Source organism: Symphalangus syndactylus, chromosome 13, assembly GCF_028878055.3.
Source record: "Symphalangus syndactylus isolate Jambi chromosome 13, NHGRI_mSymSyn1-v2.1_pri, whole genome shotgun sequence".
NCBI classification, from domain to species: domain Eukaryota; kingdom Metazoa; phylum Chordata; class Mammalia; order Primates; family Hylobatidae; genus Symphalangus; species Symphalangus syndactylus.
This window is the reverse complement of record NC_072435.2, coordinates 119,021,914-119,039,056: the sequence shown is the minus strand read 5'-3', so window position 1 is coordinate 119,039,056 and position 17,143 is coordinate 119,021,914. Positions and strand designations below refer to the sequence as shown.

The 17,143-nt window shown below is 47.2% G+C and overlaps 1 protein-coding gene and 1 long non-coding RNA gene across 5 annotated transcripts in view; one reads left to right on the top strand and one right to left on the bottom strand.

Moving 5' to 3' along the window:
• The first annotated feature begins 8 nt into the window (after positions 1-8).
• On the top strand, positions 9-9,202 carry LOC134732065 (uncharacterized). Its single transcript, XR_010114990.1, has 3 exons — positions 9-120; positions 2,117-2,222; positions 8,978-9,202. It is a non-coding gene; the product is annotated as an uncharacterized lncRNA (long non-coding RNA).
• The window catches only part of MTRFR (mitochondrial translation release factor in rescue), a 28,128-nt gene continuing 14,288 nt past the window's right edge, over positions 3,304-17,143 (bottom strand). For 3 of the 4 annotated variants that reach the window (XM_055238048.2, XM_063614740.1, XM_063614741.1), the window contains 2 exons: positions 7,586-7,895; positions 3,304-4,717 (listed from right to left, as the gene is read on the bottom strand). In XM_055238048.2, coding sequence (XP_055094023.1) covers positions 4,499-4,717; positions 7,586-7,867 — 501 coding nt within the window. In that variant the 5' untranslated portion in view covers positions 7,868-7,895 and the 3' untranslated portion in view covers positions 3,304-4,498. Of the gene's footprint in view, positions 4,718-7,585; positions 7,896-9,197; positions 9,243-17,143 lie in introns of those variants that run through there. The other variant, XM_063614742.1, reaches the window with a different exon arrangement.

Here is a 17,143-nt window from a genome sequence, read left to right as displayed (position 1 = left end):
AGGGTCTTGTTTTGCCACCCAGGCTGGAGTGCAGTAATGTAATCTTGGCTCACCGCAGCCTCAACCTCCTGGGCTCAAGCAATCCTCCCACCTCAGCCTCCCTAGTGGCGGGAACTACAGGTGTGTGCCACTACGCCTGAATAATTTTTAAAAGACTTTTCATATTGAATGAATGGGTGTGTGAAGGAAAAAAAAAACTTTTTGTAGAGATGAGGTCTCACTATGTTGCCTAGGGTGGATCCTGGGCTCAAGTGATCTTCCACCTTAGCCTCTCCAAGTACTGGGATTATAGGTGTGAGCTACCGCACCTGGTCTAAAGAAGTGCTATTTTAAATAATCTCTCATGAAAGTGTTTGAAATGCTTGTTCCCCGGTGCCGTGGAGAAATAGCACTTGAACATAAATTTAATTTCCTTAGCAAGGCCATTTTTACTTCCTGCAGAAAGGGTACACTCGCCAGCAGTTTTGCCATGAGAGTACACCAAACAAAGAGACGGGGTCATTTGTAACCTGATGCATCCACCCTACTGCTGTGTCCGGTTTCCACTGGCTGGAATACATTCTGTATTTGTCCTGATTGGCGAGCAACTTAAAACTTTTTAAAAGAGGCAAAGGCAGAGGAGAACAAAGGAAGGAGGAAATAACTTGTGGAATGGTGAGAAAGGTAAAAACACTTTTAAATAAGGAAGAGGAACAGGCTATGACCTAATGCTTGCTTGGACCAGTATAAGCATGCCAGGGCAAATATTTAGGCTAAATTGTGGGAGCTAAGAACATAAAGTACATTGATTTCTTTACCACGGCTAGCAGATAATTAAGAATGTCAGCACAGGTCTTTGAATAAATTTTGCTTCGAAGAGAAGTTACTGTTTATTCCAAATTAAATGGGGAGGAAAGTCTTTGGAGAGGAACCTCTACTTTTTACAAGAGGTAGGAGATACCTGTTCAAACTGTATTTTCCCATCTGACATGGAAACATTTTGGTGATGATATCATTAGCACAGTTGGCTGGGGAAAGAATGCGTTTGCTAAGTCGGAGGTAGGGATAAAGTGAAGTTGCATTATGGGTGTATTTTAAGTGCAGCAAACTTGAGTGTATGCTAGGAAAAAAAAAAATCAGAAGCAGTTTTTATTTTTTTATTTTTTTTTTAGATGGAGTCTCCCTCTGTTGCCTAGGCTAGAGTGCAGTGGCTTGATGTTGGTTCACTGCAATCTCTGCCTCCCAGGTTCAAGGGATTTTTCCAGCTTAGCCTCCCGAGTAGCTGGGATTACAGGAGTGTGCCACCACACCCAGCTAATTTTTGTGTTTTTATTAGAGATGGGATTTTACCATGTTGGTCAGGATGGTCTCGAACTCCTGACCTCAGGTGACCCACCCGCCTTGGCCTCCCAAAGTGCTGGGATTACAGGCGTGAGCCACCACGCCCGGCCAGAAGCAGTATTATTATTTTATTTATTTATTTATTTATTTATTTATTTATTTATTTTTGAGACAGAGTCTCGCTCTGTCACCCAGGCTGGAGTGCAGTGGTGCGATCTCGGCTCACTGCAAGCTCCGCCCCCCGGGTTCACGCCATTCTCCTGCCTCAGCCTCTCCGAGTAGCTGGGACTACAGGCACCCGCCACCATGCCCGGCTAATTTTTTTTTGTATTTTTAGTAGAGACGGGGTTTCACCGTGGTCTCGATCTCCTGACCTCATGATCTGCCCGCCTCGGCCTCCCAAAGTGCTGGGATTACAAGCGTGAGCCACTGCGCCCGGCCCAGAAGCAGTATTATTGAGTTGGCCTATTACCCACGGTTAGGCCATTCTCAGTTCGTAGGTGCTTATCCTGTGGGCTTTTGCTGGGTGCTACAGGAATCTTTTTCATAAAGTGCGACCCCTAAATTCAAGCTACTTCATATGGTGCTCACTGGAAGAATTATCTGCTCTGGTGCCAGGGAAAAAATGGGCTGCACTGGATGTGTTGAGAATCCACATGGTGGTCTCTGACAGTGCCTCCCAAAGGGATTTTAATTCTTACTCTATATCTTAGGCCCTAAATGCCCACAATGAGAATTTGCTTTGCTGAGCAATAGACAAAGGCAAATGAGAGAGACTTGTCTTTCTTTGATGCAGGCATGAGGCGAATTCTCAGCCGTGACAAGGCTGAAGGCCAGCAGAAACAGGCTCTAGTGAAACGAGTGCTGTGTCCCCTTCCTGCTTGTGGCAGAAAGTTGCAAAGGTATGAGAGAGGAGACAAACGGAAACCACTCTCCCTCATCTCCAGCTCCATATTTCCCTTCCCACTATTACTGGTTTCTTAGGTGTTGTTCTAGAGACTATTTTCTAAAGGGAGTTTGGGCCGGGGAAGGGTCCTGTACACTCGCAACAGGAGGTGTAGAATGAGCCCTGCATTGAATGTGTAAGCATCCAAAGCTGTCACTGAGGTGAGAAGAGCCTTCATTGGCAGCCTCAAAGAGAAAGGTGTGCTTGGATGTATGCCCTGGACATGCCGCCTAGGCCCACTGGACAGACTGCAGAACTGAGGCCCTGCAACTGGCAATCTCACCATGGCCTTCTCACCTCCCAGTATTTTTTCCTATTTGTTTTCTATGTGGCCTCCAGAAGAGTTCTAACAAGCCAAGCTATTAAGCATGGCTTTAAAAGAAAAACAACTGTAAGGTCAAATCCAGCTTAAGTGATGTAAATTTACAAGCAAATCAGATTCGGGAACCTCACCTTTACAAATCTTGCAAATCAACGTGCAGTGAATGTGTTTCTACATCAGAGGCACAACTGGGCATCATACAGCCTAGAAGCTGATAGAGCACATGGACAAGGAACAGAGCCTTTAACTCTTCCAACCCTCTTGTTTTCTCTTTTTTTTTTGAGACAGAGTCTTGCTCTGTTGCTCATGCTGGAGTGCAGTGGCGCAGTCTTGGCTCACTGCAACCTCCGCCTCCCGGATTCAAGCAATTCTCTTGGCTCAGCCTCCTGAGTAGCTGGGATTACAGGCGTGTGCTGCCACGCCTGGCTAATTTTTGTATTTTTAGTAGAGATGGGGTTTTACCATGTTGGTCAGGCTGGTCTCAAACTCCTGACCTCATGATCCACCTGCTTCGGCCTCCCAAAGTGCTGGGATTACAGGCGTGAGCCACCATGCCCGGTCCTTGTTTTCTCTTTTACTGTCTTGAGCTGACATCAGGATAACTGACGTTTAAGTGTCACTGGGCAGCGGCTTCCCAGCAAATGACAAGTTGCCACCAAACGCTATTAATGTTTGACTCCATTCTCCAGTTTGCCATAAAAATTGACTTTACTAATTTCAAAAAAATTTTTTTATTACAAAACAGGTACAATCACACAGACAAAGGTACAACTTGAAATACGGGGACACCCTTCTAACTACCACCCAGGTGAAAAAACAGAACTTTGTCAGGCACCCCAGAACCCCTCCAAGTGCCTCATCACAATAACTCCTTTCTTCCCTCTAGAAGTAGCCATTATTCTTGTATAGTACTGACTGTGTTTCTTTATGGTTTTATCTTACTTTTTAGAGACAGGGTCCTGTTCTGTCACACAAGAACAAGTGGACAGGTGGAGTGCAGTGGTGTTCATAGCTCACTGCAATCTTGAGCTCCTGGGCTCAGGCGATCTTCCTGCCTTAGCCTCCCAAAGTGCTGGGATTATAGGTGTGTGTCATTGCACTTGACCCTAGTTTTATTTTTTTTTTGAGATGGAGTCTCAGTTTGTCACCCAGGTGTTGCCCAGGCTTGAGTGCAGTGGTGCGATCTCAGCTCACTGCAACCTCCGCCTCTCAGGTTCACGCAATTCTCCTGCCTCAGCCTCCCGAGTAGCTGGGATTACAGGTGCCCGCCACCACGCCCAGCTAATTTTTTGTATTTTTAGTAGAGACGGGGTTTCACCATGTTGGCCAGGCTGGTCTCAACTCCTGAACTCAAGTGATCTGCCCGCCTTGGCCTCCCAAAGTGCTGGGATTACAGGTGTGAGGCACCGTCGACCGTGCCCGGCCGAGTTTTCTTTTTTTTTTTTTTTTTGAGACGGAGTCTTGCTCTGTCGCCCAGGCTGGAGTGCAGTGGCGCAGTCTCGGCTCACTGCAAGCTCCGCCTCCCAGGTTCACGCCATTCTCCTGCCTCAGCCTCTCCAAGTAGCTGGGACTACAGGCACCCGCCACCACGCCCGGCTAATTTTTTGTATTTTTAGTAGAGATGGGGTTTCACCGTGGTCTCGATCTCCTGACCTCGTGATCCGCCCGCCTCAGCCTCCCAAAGTGCTGGGATTACAAGTGTGAGCCACTGCGCCCGGCCGAGTTTTATTCTTGAATCGTGCATGTCCCTGTTTACTACAGTTTAGTGCACCATTTAAATAACTTTGTTTTTAAGTTCATCAAAAATACTTCTTTTGAAGCACTATAATAATGCTGGTGATGGAACCATTATTCCCTGGGAGCTTCTGGCAGATTCTGTCATTTGGAATTTGGAATCTGTAATTCTTTTCTCAGTGGACCTTTTTACTTGACTCCCACAGTTCTTTCAGTAGCTTCTTTTTTTCCAGGGTTTCCTTTGCTCTTTTTTTCCTTTCTTGTTTTTTCTTCGCTGCTTCTAGTTTTTCTTTGTGAACAGGACTGTTTTCACCATTGTAGAAAACATCTACTTTCTCTTGTAGGATTTTCCGAGCTAGCTTTCTGTTCTGATCAACTGATCTTGTCTGATGGCACTGTAAGAGATAATATTTTATAATGTGAAAACCACAGGATGTTCAAAACGGACAGGACCTCAGAAGTCATTAAATTCAACCTGTTTGCTTTTTTATTTATTATTTATTTATTTATTTAGACAGAGTTTCGTTCTTGTCATCCAGGCTAGAGTGCAATAGCGTGATCTTTGGCTCACTGCAACCTCCGCTTCCTGGGTCCAAGTGATTCTCCTGCCTCAGACTCCCAAGTAGCTGGGATTATAGGCGCACGCCACCATGCCCTGTTAATTTTTGTATTTTTAGTAGAGATGGGGTTTCACCATTTTGGCCAGGCTGGTCAGGACAACCTGTTCGCTTTATAGAGAGGGACAAACCTGGAAGGCAAAGCCCCTTAGCAGGAGTCCCCATGAGTCAGTGACAGTGAAGACCAGCCCCCTTCCTGCCTCTGCCCTGTGTCCCACACCCTTGCTGTATTATGTGGCTTTCACTGTGATTGTTTTAATCATTAGGAGTGCTATTTTGTTTAGAAGCAACAGTGTCCTTCAAATAACTTAAAGTTGCAAAATAATTATGAAAGTATCAACTGATGTATCTAGCTTGTGGCCAGTGAACAACCACTTTGTGTGTACCATTTATAAGCATAAAGTTCTGTCTGAAGGAAGAACATAGCATCTTTATTATCAGTCAACCATAACTCATGCACTGTGTAATGCCTCAGTTACTATAGGTGAGTGCCTTGCAAAGCTGTTTGATAACAGATAAATCCTAAGCCAGGCACAGTGACTCACACCTATGATCCCAATGCTTTGGGGGCTGAAACGGGAGGATCACTTGAGGGCTGGAGTTTGAGACCAGCATGGGCAACATAGCAAGACCCCCCATCTGTACCAAAAATGTAAAAATTGGGTGGCCGGACGCGGTGGCTTATGCCTGTAATCCTAGCACTTTGGGAGGCCGAGATGGGTGGATCCCTTGAGGTCAGGAGTTTGAAACCAGCCTGGCCAACATGGTGAAACTCTGTCTCTAGTAAAAATACAAAAAAATTAGCTGGGCGTGGTGATGGGCATCTGTAATCCCAGCTACTCAGGAGGCTGAGGCAGGAGAATTGCTTGAACCCAGGAGGTGGATGTTGCAGTGAACTGAGATTGCGACACTGCACTCCAGCCTGGGCAATAGAGCAAGACTGTCTCAAAAAACAAAACGAAACAAAAAACACTGAGTGTGGTGGGGCATGCCTGCAGTCCCAGCTACTCAGGAGGCTGAGGCAGGAGGATTGCGTGAGCCCAGGTGTTTGAGGCTACACTGAGCCATGATTGCACCATTGCACTCCAACCTGGCTGACAAAACAAGACCCTGTCTCTTAAAAAAAAATTCTGTGAAATTAGGGTTAAAGAATAATTCTGAAAGCAAGTTTGGAATGAGTTATGTAAAATAGGTTAAACAAAAATTAACTCTCAGGTTTCAGAATTTTGTTACTCATGAATGACACTTTTCAAGGAGGAAAAGAAAAGTGATTGAGGTTTTACGTGAAATGCTCGTGGCTCAAAAACCCAGCAGTGAAGTGCAGCTGTTAGGAACATGGACGTGGGGTATGCTGTGAACTGACTACTAAGTGGCAGGACCTTGGGCAGGTCACTTAGCCTCTCTGTGTCCCAGATTCCACACCTGTACTGTGATGGAAATCATGAACATGGGGTTTTGGGGACTGCAGAGTTAATGCTGCTTAGAACAGTTCCTCCCACACGTTTCCATGACCTGTAAGTATCTGCTGCCAGTATCATTATATATGAAACACCTGCCTTTGCTGTCTCTTTTCTGTGCTGCTTCCAGGACTCTCTCGTGATCCCTGAGGCAGAAGGACTGGGAGCCCCTCTGACCAGGCTTGTCTTTTTTTTTTTTTTTTTTTTTTTAAGAGGGAATCTTGTCTGTTGCCTAGGCTAGTATGCAGTAGCATGATCTCGGCTCACTGCAACCTCTGCCTCCAGGGTTCAAGCGATTCTCCTGCCTCAGCCTCCTGAGTAACTGGGATTACAGGCACGCGCCACCACGCCCGGCTAATTTTTGTATTTTTAGTAGAGATGGGGTTTTGCCATGTTGACCAGATTGGTCTGGAACTCCTGACCTCAGGTAATCCACCCACCTCGGCCTCCCAAAGTGCTGGGATTTACAGGCATGAGCTACTGTGCCTGGCCTGAGACTTGTTTTTTTATGTAAAAAGGAAGACTCCTATAGGCAGCTGTGCGCAGCATTGTTTCTTCTGAGGTTGGAAAATGCCTGGCCTCCATGATCCTCCATGATCTCACCCTCAGTCGTCTCTGTCCAGAAGGGGAGGCATCACCGACATTTACCAAAGGGGACAGAGAGGCATGGAGGACATGGCCACCCTAATGTTAACCAGCCAGGACAGCTAAGGGCTGGGACTGCCAGCCGACAACCCAGGCCTGCTTGCCACCTCCTCAGGGACTTGGAGCGCACAGCAATGCTGGGGATCTCGGCAGCCTTCCTGCAGCGGGAATAGATTTGAAAGAACCATGCTGTCCGGGCGCCTGCCTTTATCAGCCACTGCTTAGTTTTGTCAAGATGTTGCTTCCGGGGCAGCAGCCAAGCACCAGTGCTGTCTGCCAAATTCAAGGATGGCAGCCATACCCTGGCTCCAAAAGATCCTGGAAGCAGGCTTCCCAGGCTGTTGTAGGAGGTTCTGCCTTAGGGAGGAATGGCTCAGGGATGGGATGAGATCTGTGGTGCCCTCTACTGCCTGGCTGGTAGAGGGTGGCCCGAGCCAGAAAAATAATGCACTTCAGCTGATCCCATTCACACTTGGGAGAAATCTCTGGAGGCTGTGGAACCCTTGGGCGGGGCCTCTCCCCTCAGCGGCCTTCTGTGATCTACCTTTACAACGATGCCCGAGGGGATGTGCTTCAGCACCACGCAGTTGCTGGTTTTGTTGGTTGCCTGGCCCCCTGGGCCGTGTCCTTTGACAAACTGCTCTTCGAGTTCATTCTCATCCAAGGAAAGCAGTGCAGGGTAGTCCTTCTTGCCTGCCATCTGGACCGGAGTGACAGCTATTCCTGGGGATAACAACGTCAGCTTCTCCCAAAGCCGGAGTCCCCATGGCGCCGGGCATATTCGGGTCAGTGGTGTAGGAAAATGAAATAAACCCGTGGTGCTCATAAGGAACGTGGCTCTGCTGGCCGAGGACCTGGGTTAGATGAATAAGGAGAGCTTTCAGTAAGAGGCATCTGCCCTCAAGATTATGCTTCAGATTCGAAGACAGCTTTTTATAAAGCAATTCAAATGATGACCCATCTGTTACCGAGGGAATTTAGGAAATGAGTGGAGACACATTATTCAGCAAGACGCCCCTCTCCTCAGCCTTGCACTGTCTGCCATGTTACCAGGACATGCCCTGCCAGCTAATACATATTTTCTTGCAATAGACCAAAAATATCTTCCAAGCACCTAGGGGTGCTGTCTTCTCAGGAAGGGAAGGTTTTGAGTATGAAATTCAGGCCGGGCGTGGTGGCTCACACCTGTAATCCAAGCACTTTGGGAGGCTGAGGCAGGTGGATCACGAGGTCAGGAGTTCAAGACCAGCCTGGCCAAGATGGTGAAACTCTATCTCTACTAAAAATACAAAAATTAGCCGGGCTTGGTGGGCGCCTGTAATCCCAGCTACTCGGGAGGCTGAGGCAGAGCCACTGCACTCCAGCCTGGGCAACAGAGCAAGACACTGTCTCAAAAAAAAAAAAAAAAAAAATTCAAAGGAACGGACTGTAATTTGATACAGATAAATAGTGCATCAAGCAAGAATTAGGATCTGGGTCAAGTGCCAGTATTTAAATGTTTGAGAATCTCTGAAATCAAAATGTAAAGATGACTATGAGAGTCTTTTATTTTTTGAGACGGAATCTCGCTCTGTCGCCCAGGCTGGAATGCGATGGTGCGATCTTGGCTCACTGCAACCTCCGCCTCCCAGGTTCAGGTGATTCTCCTGCCTCAGCCTCCTGAGTAGCTGGGATTACAGGTGTGTGCCACCACACCCGGCTAATTTTTGTATTTTTAGTAGAGGCGGGGATTCACCATGTTGGCCAGGCTGGTCTCGAATTCCTGACCTCAGGTGATCTGCCCACCTCGGCCTCCCAAAGTGCTAGGATTACAAGTGTGAGCCACCCCCCCCCCCCCACCGCTGGGGCTGAGAGTATTTTATAGCTGAGCTTAAGCAATCTGACATAGTAAACATCACTATCAATCAATGTCATGATTGTTGTTTTTTGTTTCCAGTTTCATGGATTTGAATGTGAACATCTGTTCCCCTGGACGCACTGCCAACAATGTGGTCCAACTGGTACTCATCGTTGTAACTACCAAGTCAACTAATTTTTTTTTTTTTTTGAGACAGAGTCCCACTCTGTCACCCAGGTGTGGCATGCAGTGTCACGGCAGTGGCATGATCACAGCTTACTGCAGCCTTGACTTCCCCAGGGTCAGGCGATTCTCTCACCTCAGGCTCCGTAGTAGGTGAAGACTACAGGCAGACACCACCACATCTGAGTAATTACTTTCCGTAGAGATGGGGTTTGGCCATGTTGCCCAGGCTGGTCTTGAACTCCCTAAGGTCAAGTTATCCGCCTGCCTCAGCCTCCCAAAGTGCTGGGATTACAGGCGTGAGCCACTGCACCTAGCCAGTCAACTAACTTTTAATAAGGTCCTTGTTAGGTATAGTGAGGGACATGAGATGAAAAAGAGCTCGACTGTCTTCTTGGAGCTTACAGGTTAGTTAGAGAAGATATTAAAAGACAGATGAGACGGGCCTAGACTCTCCGCCTACATCTTTCTCCCGTGCTGGATGCTCCCTGCCCTCGAACATCAGACTCCACGTTCTTCAGTTTTGGGACTTGGACTAGCTCTCCTTGCTCCTCAGCTTGCAGACAGCCTATTTTGGGACCTTGTGATCATAATTTATTTGTATGGGACCTCCTGGGATCATGGCAGACAGGAGGCAGGACTAGATTGCAGCTTCAGACAGAGCAGCATGCAGAGGCTTGCACTGTGAATTTTAGCTCCAGATCAACTGCAAGAACAAACCAGCAATCCTGAGAGGATCCACAGACCCTCTGAAGGAAGCAGATTGCTCCTGCAGGGCCAGGGAGACCCCCAAATACTGTGAGTGCCCCAACTGTGGAAGTGGGAAAGGGAGACCCTCCTCTCCTGAACACACACCCCCCCACTGGAGAGGCTGAAGGTCTGTTTGCAAGATAAATTTCCAACTTCACCTGGAGGTAAGTCAGACTCAGCAGAGCGAAATACAGGAGTAGAGGAAGCAGCAGAAAGGCCGTGGGAGCTCGCTGGGTCCCCAGGCAGCCCATTCCTGCCTGGCACCACAGGGATCCATCGGGAGGGTGGCCAGAGGAGCAAGGGATAAAACTCCACAGGGAGGAGGAATTTCTCTAGTGGAACTTTGTAACAATTTAAACAGGGTGAGAAGCCTCCTGGCCAGAACTGCACGAATCTGGCATGCAGACTTCACAGGTGGGAGAAGAACTACAGCCCTTTTCTTTCGCAGCTGGGAGGGGAACAGCCTCGGGCAAATTTTCAAGCCAGTCTCACCCTCTGCCTGGAAACAGACTTGGGGCAATTTTGGGGAACACGGTGGGAGTAAGACCGGCCCTTCCTTGGGTTTGTGTGGGAGCTGGGTGAGGCCTGTGACTGCCAGCTTTCCCCCACTTCCCTGACAACCTGCATGACTCAGCAGAGGCAGCCATAACTCTCCTAGGTACACGACTCCAGTGACCTGGGAATCTCACCCCCATTCCCTACAGCAGCTGCAGCAAGACCGGCCCAAGGAGAGTCTGAGCTCAGACACGCCTAGCTCCACCCCCACCTGATGGTCCTTCCCTATCCACCCTGGTGGGAAGACAAAGGGCAAAATAATCCTGGGAGTTCTAGGGCCCCGCCCACTGCTGGTTCCTCCCCATATTACCACAGCTGATGCTTTCTGGAAAGCACCACCTCCTGGCAGGAGGCCAACCAGCAAAAAAAAAAAAAAAAAAAAAAAAAAAATAGACCATTAACCCACCAAAGCTAAGGACCCTCATGGAGTCCATTGTACCCTCTGCCACCTCCACCGAACAGGCACTGGTATCCATGGCTGAGAGACCCATAGATGGTTGACATCACAGGACTCTGCAGATAACCTCCAGTACCAGCCTGGAACTGGGAAGACTCGCTGGGTGGCTAGACCCAGAAGAGAGACAACAATCACTGCAAGTTTGGCTCATAGGAAGCCACATCCATAGGAAAAGGGGCAGAGTACTACATGAAGAGAACACCCCATGGGACAAAACAATCTGAACAGCCTTCAGCCCTAGACCTTCCCTCTGACAGAGCCTACCCAAATGAACAAACCCTGGTAATATGACAAAACAAGACTCTTCAACACCCCCCCCAAAAACAGACTAGTTCACCAGCAATGGATCCAAACCAAGAAGAAATCCCTGATTTACCTGAAAAAGAATTCAGGAGGTTAGTTATTAATCAGGGAAGGACCAGAGAAAGGTGAAGCCCAATGTAAGGAAATCCAAAAAATGATACAAGATGTGAAGGGAGAAATCATTCAGGGAAATAGATAGCTTAAAGAAAAAACAATCAAAAATTCAGGAAACTTTGGACACACTTTTAGAAATGCAAAATGCTCTGGAAAGTCTCAGCCATAGAATTCAACAAGTAGAAGAAAGAAATTCAGAGCTCGAAGACAAGGTCTTCAAATTAACCCCATCCAACAAAGACAAAGAAAAAAGAATAAGAAAATATGAATAAAGCCTCCAAGAAGTCTGGGATTATGTTAAACGACCAAACCTAAGAATAATTGGTGTTCCTGAGGAAGAAGAGAAATCTAAAAGCTTGGAAAACATATTTGGGGGAATAATCGAGGAAAACTTCCCTGGCCTTGCTAGAGACCTAGACATCCAAATACAAGAAGCACAAAGAACACCTGAGAAATTCATTGCAAAAACATCTTCATCTAGGCATATTGTCATCAGGTAATCCAAATGAGAGGTGACAACGTGCTAGCAGCCCTCACTCGCTCTCGGCGCCTCCTTGGCCTCAGCATTCACTCTGGCTGCACTTGAGGAACCCTTCAGCCCACTGCTGCACTCCGGAAGCCCCTCTCTGGGCTGGCCTAGGCTGAAGCTGGCTCCCTCCGCTTGCGGGGACGGGTGGAGGGAGAGGTCACGGGCCAGCGTGGGCTTGGGCCCCGCACTGGGAGTGGCTGGCTGGCGCCAGCGGCCCCAGGCAGTGAGGGGCTTAGCACCCGGGCCAGCAGCTGCGGAGGGTGTGCCAGGTCCCCCAGCACTGCCGGCCCACCCGGGCTGTGCTCGAATTCTCACCGGGCCTCAGCCGCCTCCCCGTGGAGCAGGGCTTGGAACTTGCAGCCCGCCATGCCTGAGTTCCCCCTCAGCCCATCCCGCTCCCGCAGGGCTGGAGCCTCCCGGACGGGCGCTGCCCACTGCTCCGTGGCGCCTGGTCCCATCGACCACCCAAGGGCTGAGGAGTGCGGGTGCGTGGTGTGGGACTAGCGGACAGCTCCGCCCGCGGCCCCGGTGTGGGATCCACTAGGCAAAGCCAGCTGGGTTCCTGAGTCAGGTGGGGACTTGGAGAACTTTTATGTCTAGCTAAAGATTTGTAAATACACCAGTCAGCACTTTGTGTCTAGCTCAAGGTTTGTAAATGCACCAATCAGCACCCTGTGTCTAGCTCAAGGTTTGTAAATGCACCAGTCAGTGCTCTGTGTCTAGCTAATCTAGTGGGGACTTGGAGAACTTTTGTGTCTAGCTAAAGGATTGTAAATGCACCAGTCAGCACTCTGTGTCTAGCTCAAGGTTTATAAACGCACCAGTCAGCACCCTGTCAAAACAGAACAATCAGCTCTCTGTAAAATGGGCCAATTAGCTCTCTGTAAAATGGACCAATCAGCAGGATGTGGGTGGGGTCAGATAAGGGAATAAAAGCAGCTCAACCTGCTCGGGTCGCCTGCCACACTGTGGAAGCTTTGTTCTTTTGGTCTTTGCAGTAAATGTTACTGCTGCTCACTCTTTGGGTCTGCGCTGCCTTTAAGAGCTGTAACACTCACTGTGAAGGTCTGCAGCTTCACTCCTGAAGTCAGCGAGACCACAAACCCACCAGAAGGAAGAAACTCCGGACGCACCTGAACATCTGAAGGAACAAACTCTGGACACACCATCTTTAAGAGCTGTAACACTCACCATGAGGGTCCGTGGCTTCAAGAGCAAGAACCCATCAATTCCAGACAAAGTTAAAATGAAAGAAAGAATTTTAAGAGCTGTGAGACAGAAGCACCAGGTAACCTATAAAGGAAAACCTATCAGATTAACAGCAGATTTCTTAGGAGAAACCCTACAAGCTAGAAGGGACTGGGGTCCTATGTTTAGCCTCCTCAAACAAAACAATTATCAGCCAAGAATTCTGTATCCAGCAGAACTAAGTATCACATATGAAGAAAAGATAGTCATTTTCAGACAAACAAATGCTGAGAGAATTCACCATTACCAAGCCACTGCTACAAGAACTGCTAAAAGGAGCTCTAAATCTTGAAACAAATCCTGGAAACACATCAAAACAGAACCTCTTTAAAGCATAAATCACACAGGACCTATAAAACAAAAATACAAGTTAAAAAGCAAAACCAAAAAACTCCTAAAGTACATAGGCAACAAAGAGCACAATGAATGCAATGGTACCTCACATCTTATTTATTTATTATTATTTTTTGAGACGGAGTCTCACTCTGTTGCCTAGGCTGGAGTGCAGTGACGTGATATCTGCTCACTGCAAGCTCCGCCTCCCAGGTTCACGCCATTCTCCTGCCTCAGCCTCCCAAGTAGCTGGGACTACAGGCGTCCACCACCACGCCCGGCTAATTTTTTGTATTTTTAGTAGAGACGGGGTCTCACCGTATTAGCCAGGATGGTCTGGATCTCCTGACCTCGTGATCCACCCGCCTTGGCCTTCCAAAGTGCTGGGATTACAGGCGTGAGCCACCGTGCCAGGCCAGTACCTCATTTCAATACTAACATTGAATGTGAATGGCCTAAATGCTCCACTTAAAAGATACAGAACTGCAGAATGGATAAGAACTCATCAACCATCTGCTGCCCTCAGGAGACTCAACTAACACATAAGGACTCACGTAAACTTAAAGGGGTGGAAAAAGGCATTTCATGCAAATAGACACCAAAAACAAGCAGGGGTAGCTATTCTTGTATCAGACAAAAACTTTAAAGCAACAGCAGTTAAAAGAGACAAAGAAGGATGTTATATAATGGTAATAAGGCCTCATCACAGGATAATATCACAATCCTAAACATACATGAACCTAACACTGGAGCTCCCAAATTTATAAAACAATTACTAACAGACCTAAGAAATGAGATAGACAGCAGCACAATAAATAGTAGGGGACTTCAAAACTCCACTGACAGCACTAGACAGGTCATCAAAACAAAAAGTCAACAAAGAATGGATTTAAACTATACCTTGGAACAAATGGACTTAACAGATATATATAGAACATTTCATCCAACAACTGCAGAATATACATTCTATTCAACAGTACATGGAACTTTCTCCAAGAGAGATCACATGATAGGCCATAAAATAAGCCTCAATAAATTTAAGAAAATTGAAATTAGGCGAGGCGCGGTGGCTCACGCCTGTAATCCCAGCACTTTGGGAGGCTGAGGTGGGCGGATCACAAGGTCAGGAGATCGAGACCATCCTGGCTAACACAGTGAAACCCTGTCTCTACTAAAAATACAAAAATTAGCCGGGCGTGGTGGTGTGTGCCTGTAGTCCCAGCTCCTGGGGAGGCTGAGGCAGGAGAATGGTGTGAACCCGGGAGGTGGAGCTTGCAGTGAGCCAAGATTGCTCCACTGCACTCCAGCCTGGGTGACAGAGTGAGATTCGTCTCAAAAAAAAAAAAAAAAAAAGTAAAAGAAAATTGAAGTTATATCAAGCACTCTCTCAGACCACAGTGGAATAAAACTGGAAATCGACTCCAAAAGGAACCTTCAAAACCATGCAAATAAATTAGCTGGCTGTGGTGGCAGGTACCTGTAATCCCAGCTACTTGGGAGACTGAGGCAGGAGAACTGCTTGAACCTGGGAGGCGGAGGTTGCAGTGAGCCGAGATTGTGCCATTGCACTCCAGCCTGGGCACGAGAACAAAACTCCGTTTCAAAACAAACAAAACCAAAAAACCCCACAAACAAACAAAATGCAAATACATGTAAATTAAATAACTGCTCCTGAATGAGCATTGGGTCAAAAACAAAATCAAGATGGAAATTAAAAAATTCTTCAAACTGAGGCTGGGTGCAGTGGCTCAGCACTTTGGGAGGCCGAGGAGCACAGATCACCTGAGGTCGGGAGTTTGAGACCAGCCTGACCATGGTGAAACCCCGTCTCTACTGAAAATACAAAATTAGCTGGGCGTGGTGGTGCATGCCTGTAATCCAGCTACTCCGGAGGCTGAGGCAGGAGAACCGCTTGAACCCGGGAGGCAGAGGTTGCAGTGAGCTGAGATCGCCCCACTGCACTCCACCCTGGGTGACAGAGTGAGACTCTGTCTCAAAACAAAACAAAACAAGCAAAAAAAAAAAAAATCTATGACAAACCCACAGCCAACATAATACTCAATGGGGAAAGGTTGAAACTGTTCCCCCGAGAATTGGAACAAGACAAGAATTCCTACTCTCACCACTTCTCTTCAACATAGTACGGAAGTCCTAGCTAGAGCAATCATACAAGATAACGAAATAAAGGGCATCCACATCCATAAAGAGGAAGTCAAGCTGTCACTGTTTGCTAATGATATGATCATTTACCTTGAAAACCCTAAGGACTCCTCCAGAAAGCTCCTAGAACTGATAAAAGAATTCACAAAGTTTCTGGATACAAGATTAACATACACAAATCAGTAGCTTTTCTATACCCCAACAGCCACCAAGTGGAGAATCAAATCAAGAACTCAACCCCTTTTACAATAGCTGCAAAAACAAACGAACAAAAAACAAAAACAAAAACAAAACTTAGGAATATACCTAACACAGGAGTTGAAAGACCTCTACAAGGAAAACTACAAAACTGCTGAAAGGAATCATAGACGACACAAACAAATGGAAACACATCCCATGCTCATGGATGGGTAGAATCAATATTGTGGGCCGGGCGCGGTGGCTCACGCTTGTAATCCCAGCACTTTGGGAGGCCGAGGCGGGCGGATCACGAGGTCAGGAGATCGAGACCATGGTGAAACCCCGTCTCTACTAAAAATACAAAAAATTAGCCGGGCGTGGTGGCGGGCGCCTGTAGTCCCAGCTACTCGGAGAGGCTGAGGCAGGAGAATGGCATGAACCCGGGAGGCGGAGTTTGCAGTGAGCCGAGATTGTGCCACTGCACTCCAGCCTGGGTGACAGAGCAAGACTCCGTCTCAAAAAAAAAAAAAAAAAAAAAAAAAAGAATCAATATTGTGAAAATGACCACACTGCCAAAAGCAATCTACAAATTCCACACAATCCCCATCAAAATACCACCACCATCATTCTTCATGAAATTAGAAAAAAAAATTCTAAAATTCATATGGAACCAAAATAGAGCCCACATAGCCAAAGCAAGACTAAGCAAAAAGTACAAATCTGGAGGCGTCATATTACCTGATTTCAGACTATACCATAAGGCCACAGTCACCAAAACAGCGTGGTACTGGTATAAAAATAGGCACATAGGGCCAGGTGCAGTGGCTCACGCCTGTAATCCCAGCACTTTGGGAGGCCGAGGAGGGCGGATCACGAGGTCAGGAGATCGAGACCATGGTGAAACCCCGTCTCTACTAAAAATACAAAAAATTAGCCGGGCGCAGTGGCGGGCGCCTGTAATCCAAGCTACTTGGGAGGCTGAGGCAGGAGAATGGCGTGAACCCAGGAGGCAGAGCTTGCAGTGAGCCGAGATCGCACCACTGCACTCCAGCCTGGGGGACAGAGTGAGACTCCATCTCAAACAACAACAACAACAACAACAAAAACAAACTCAAGATGGATTAAAGACTTAAACCTAAGACCTGAAACTATAAAAATTCTAGAAGATAACATTGGAAAAACCCTTCTAGATAAGGGAAAGGATTTCATGACCAAGAACCCAAAAGCAAATGCAAAAACAAAGATAAATAGCTGAGAGCTAATTAAACTAAAGAGCTTTTTGCATGGCAAAAGAAACAGTCAGCAGAGTAAACAGACAACCCAAAGAGTGGGAGAAAATCTTCACAATCTATACATCTGACAAGGGACTAATCCAGAATCTATAATGAACTCAAACAAGTCAGTAAGAAAAAAATAATCCCGGCTGGGCGCGGTGGCTCATGCCTGTAATCCC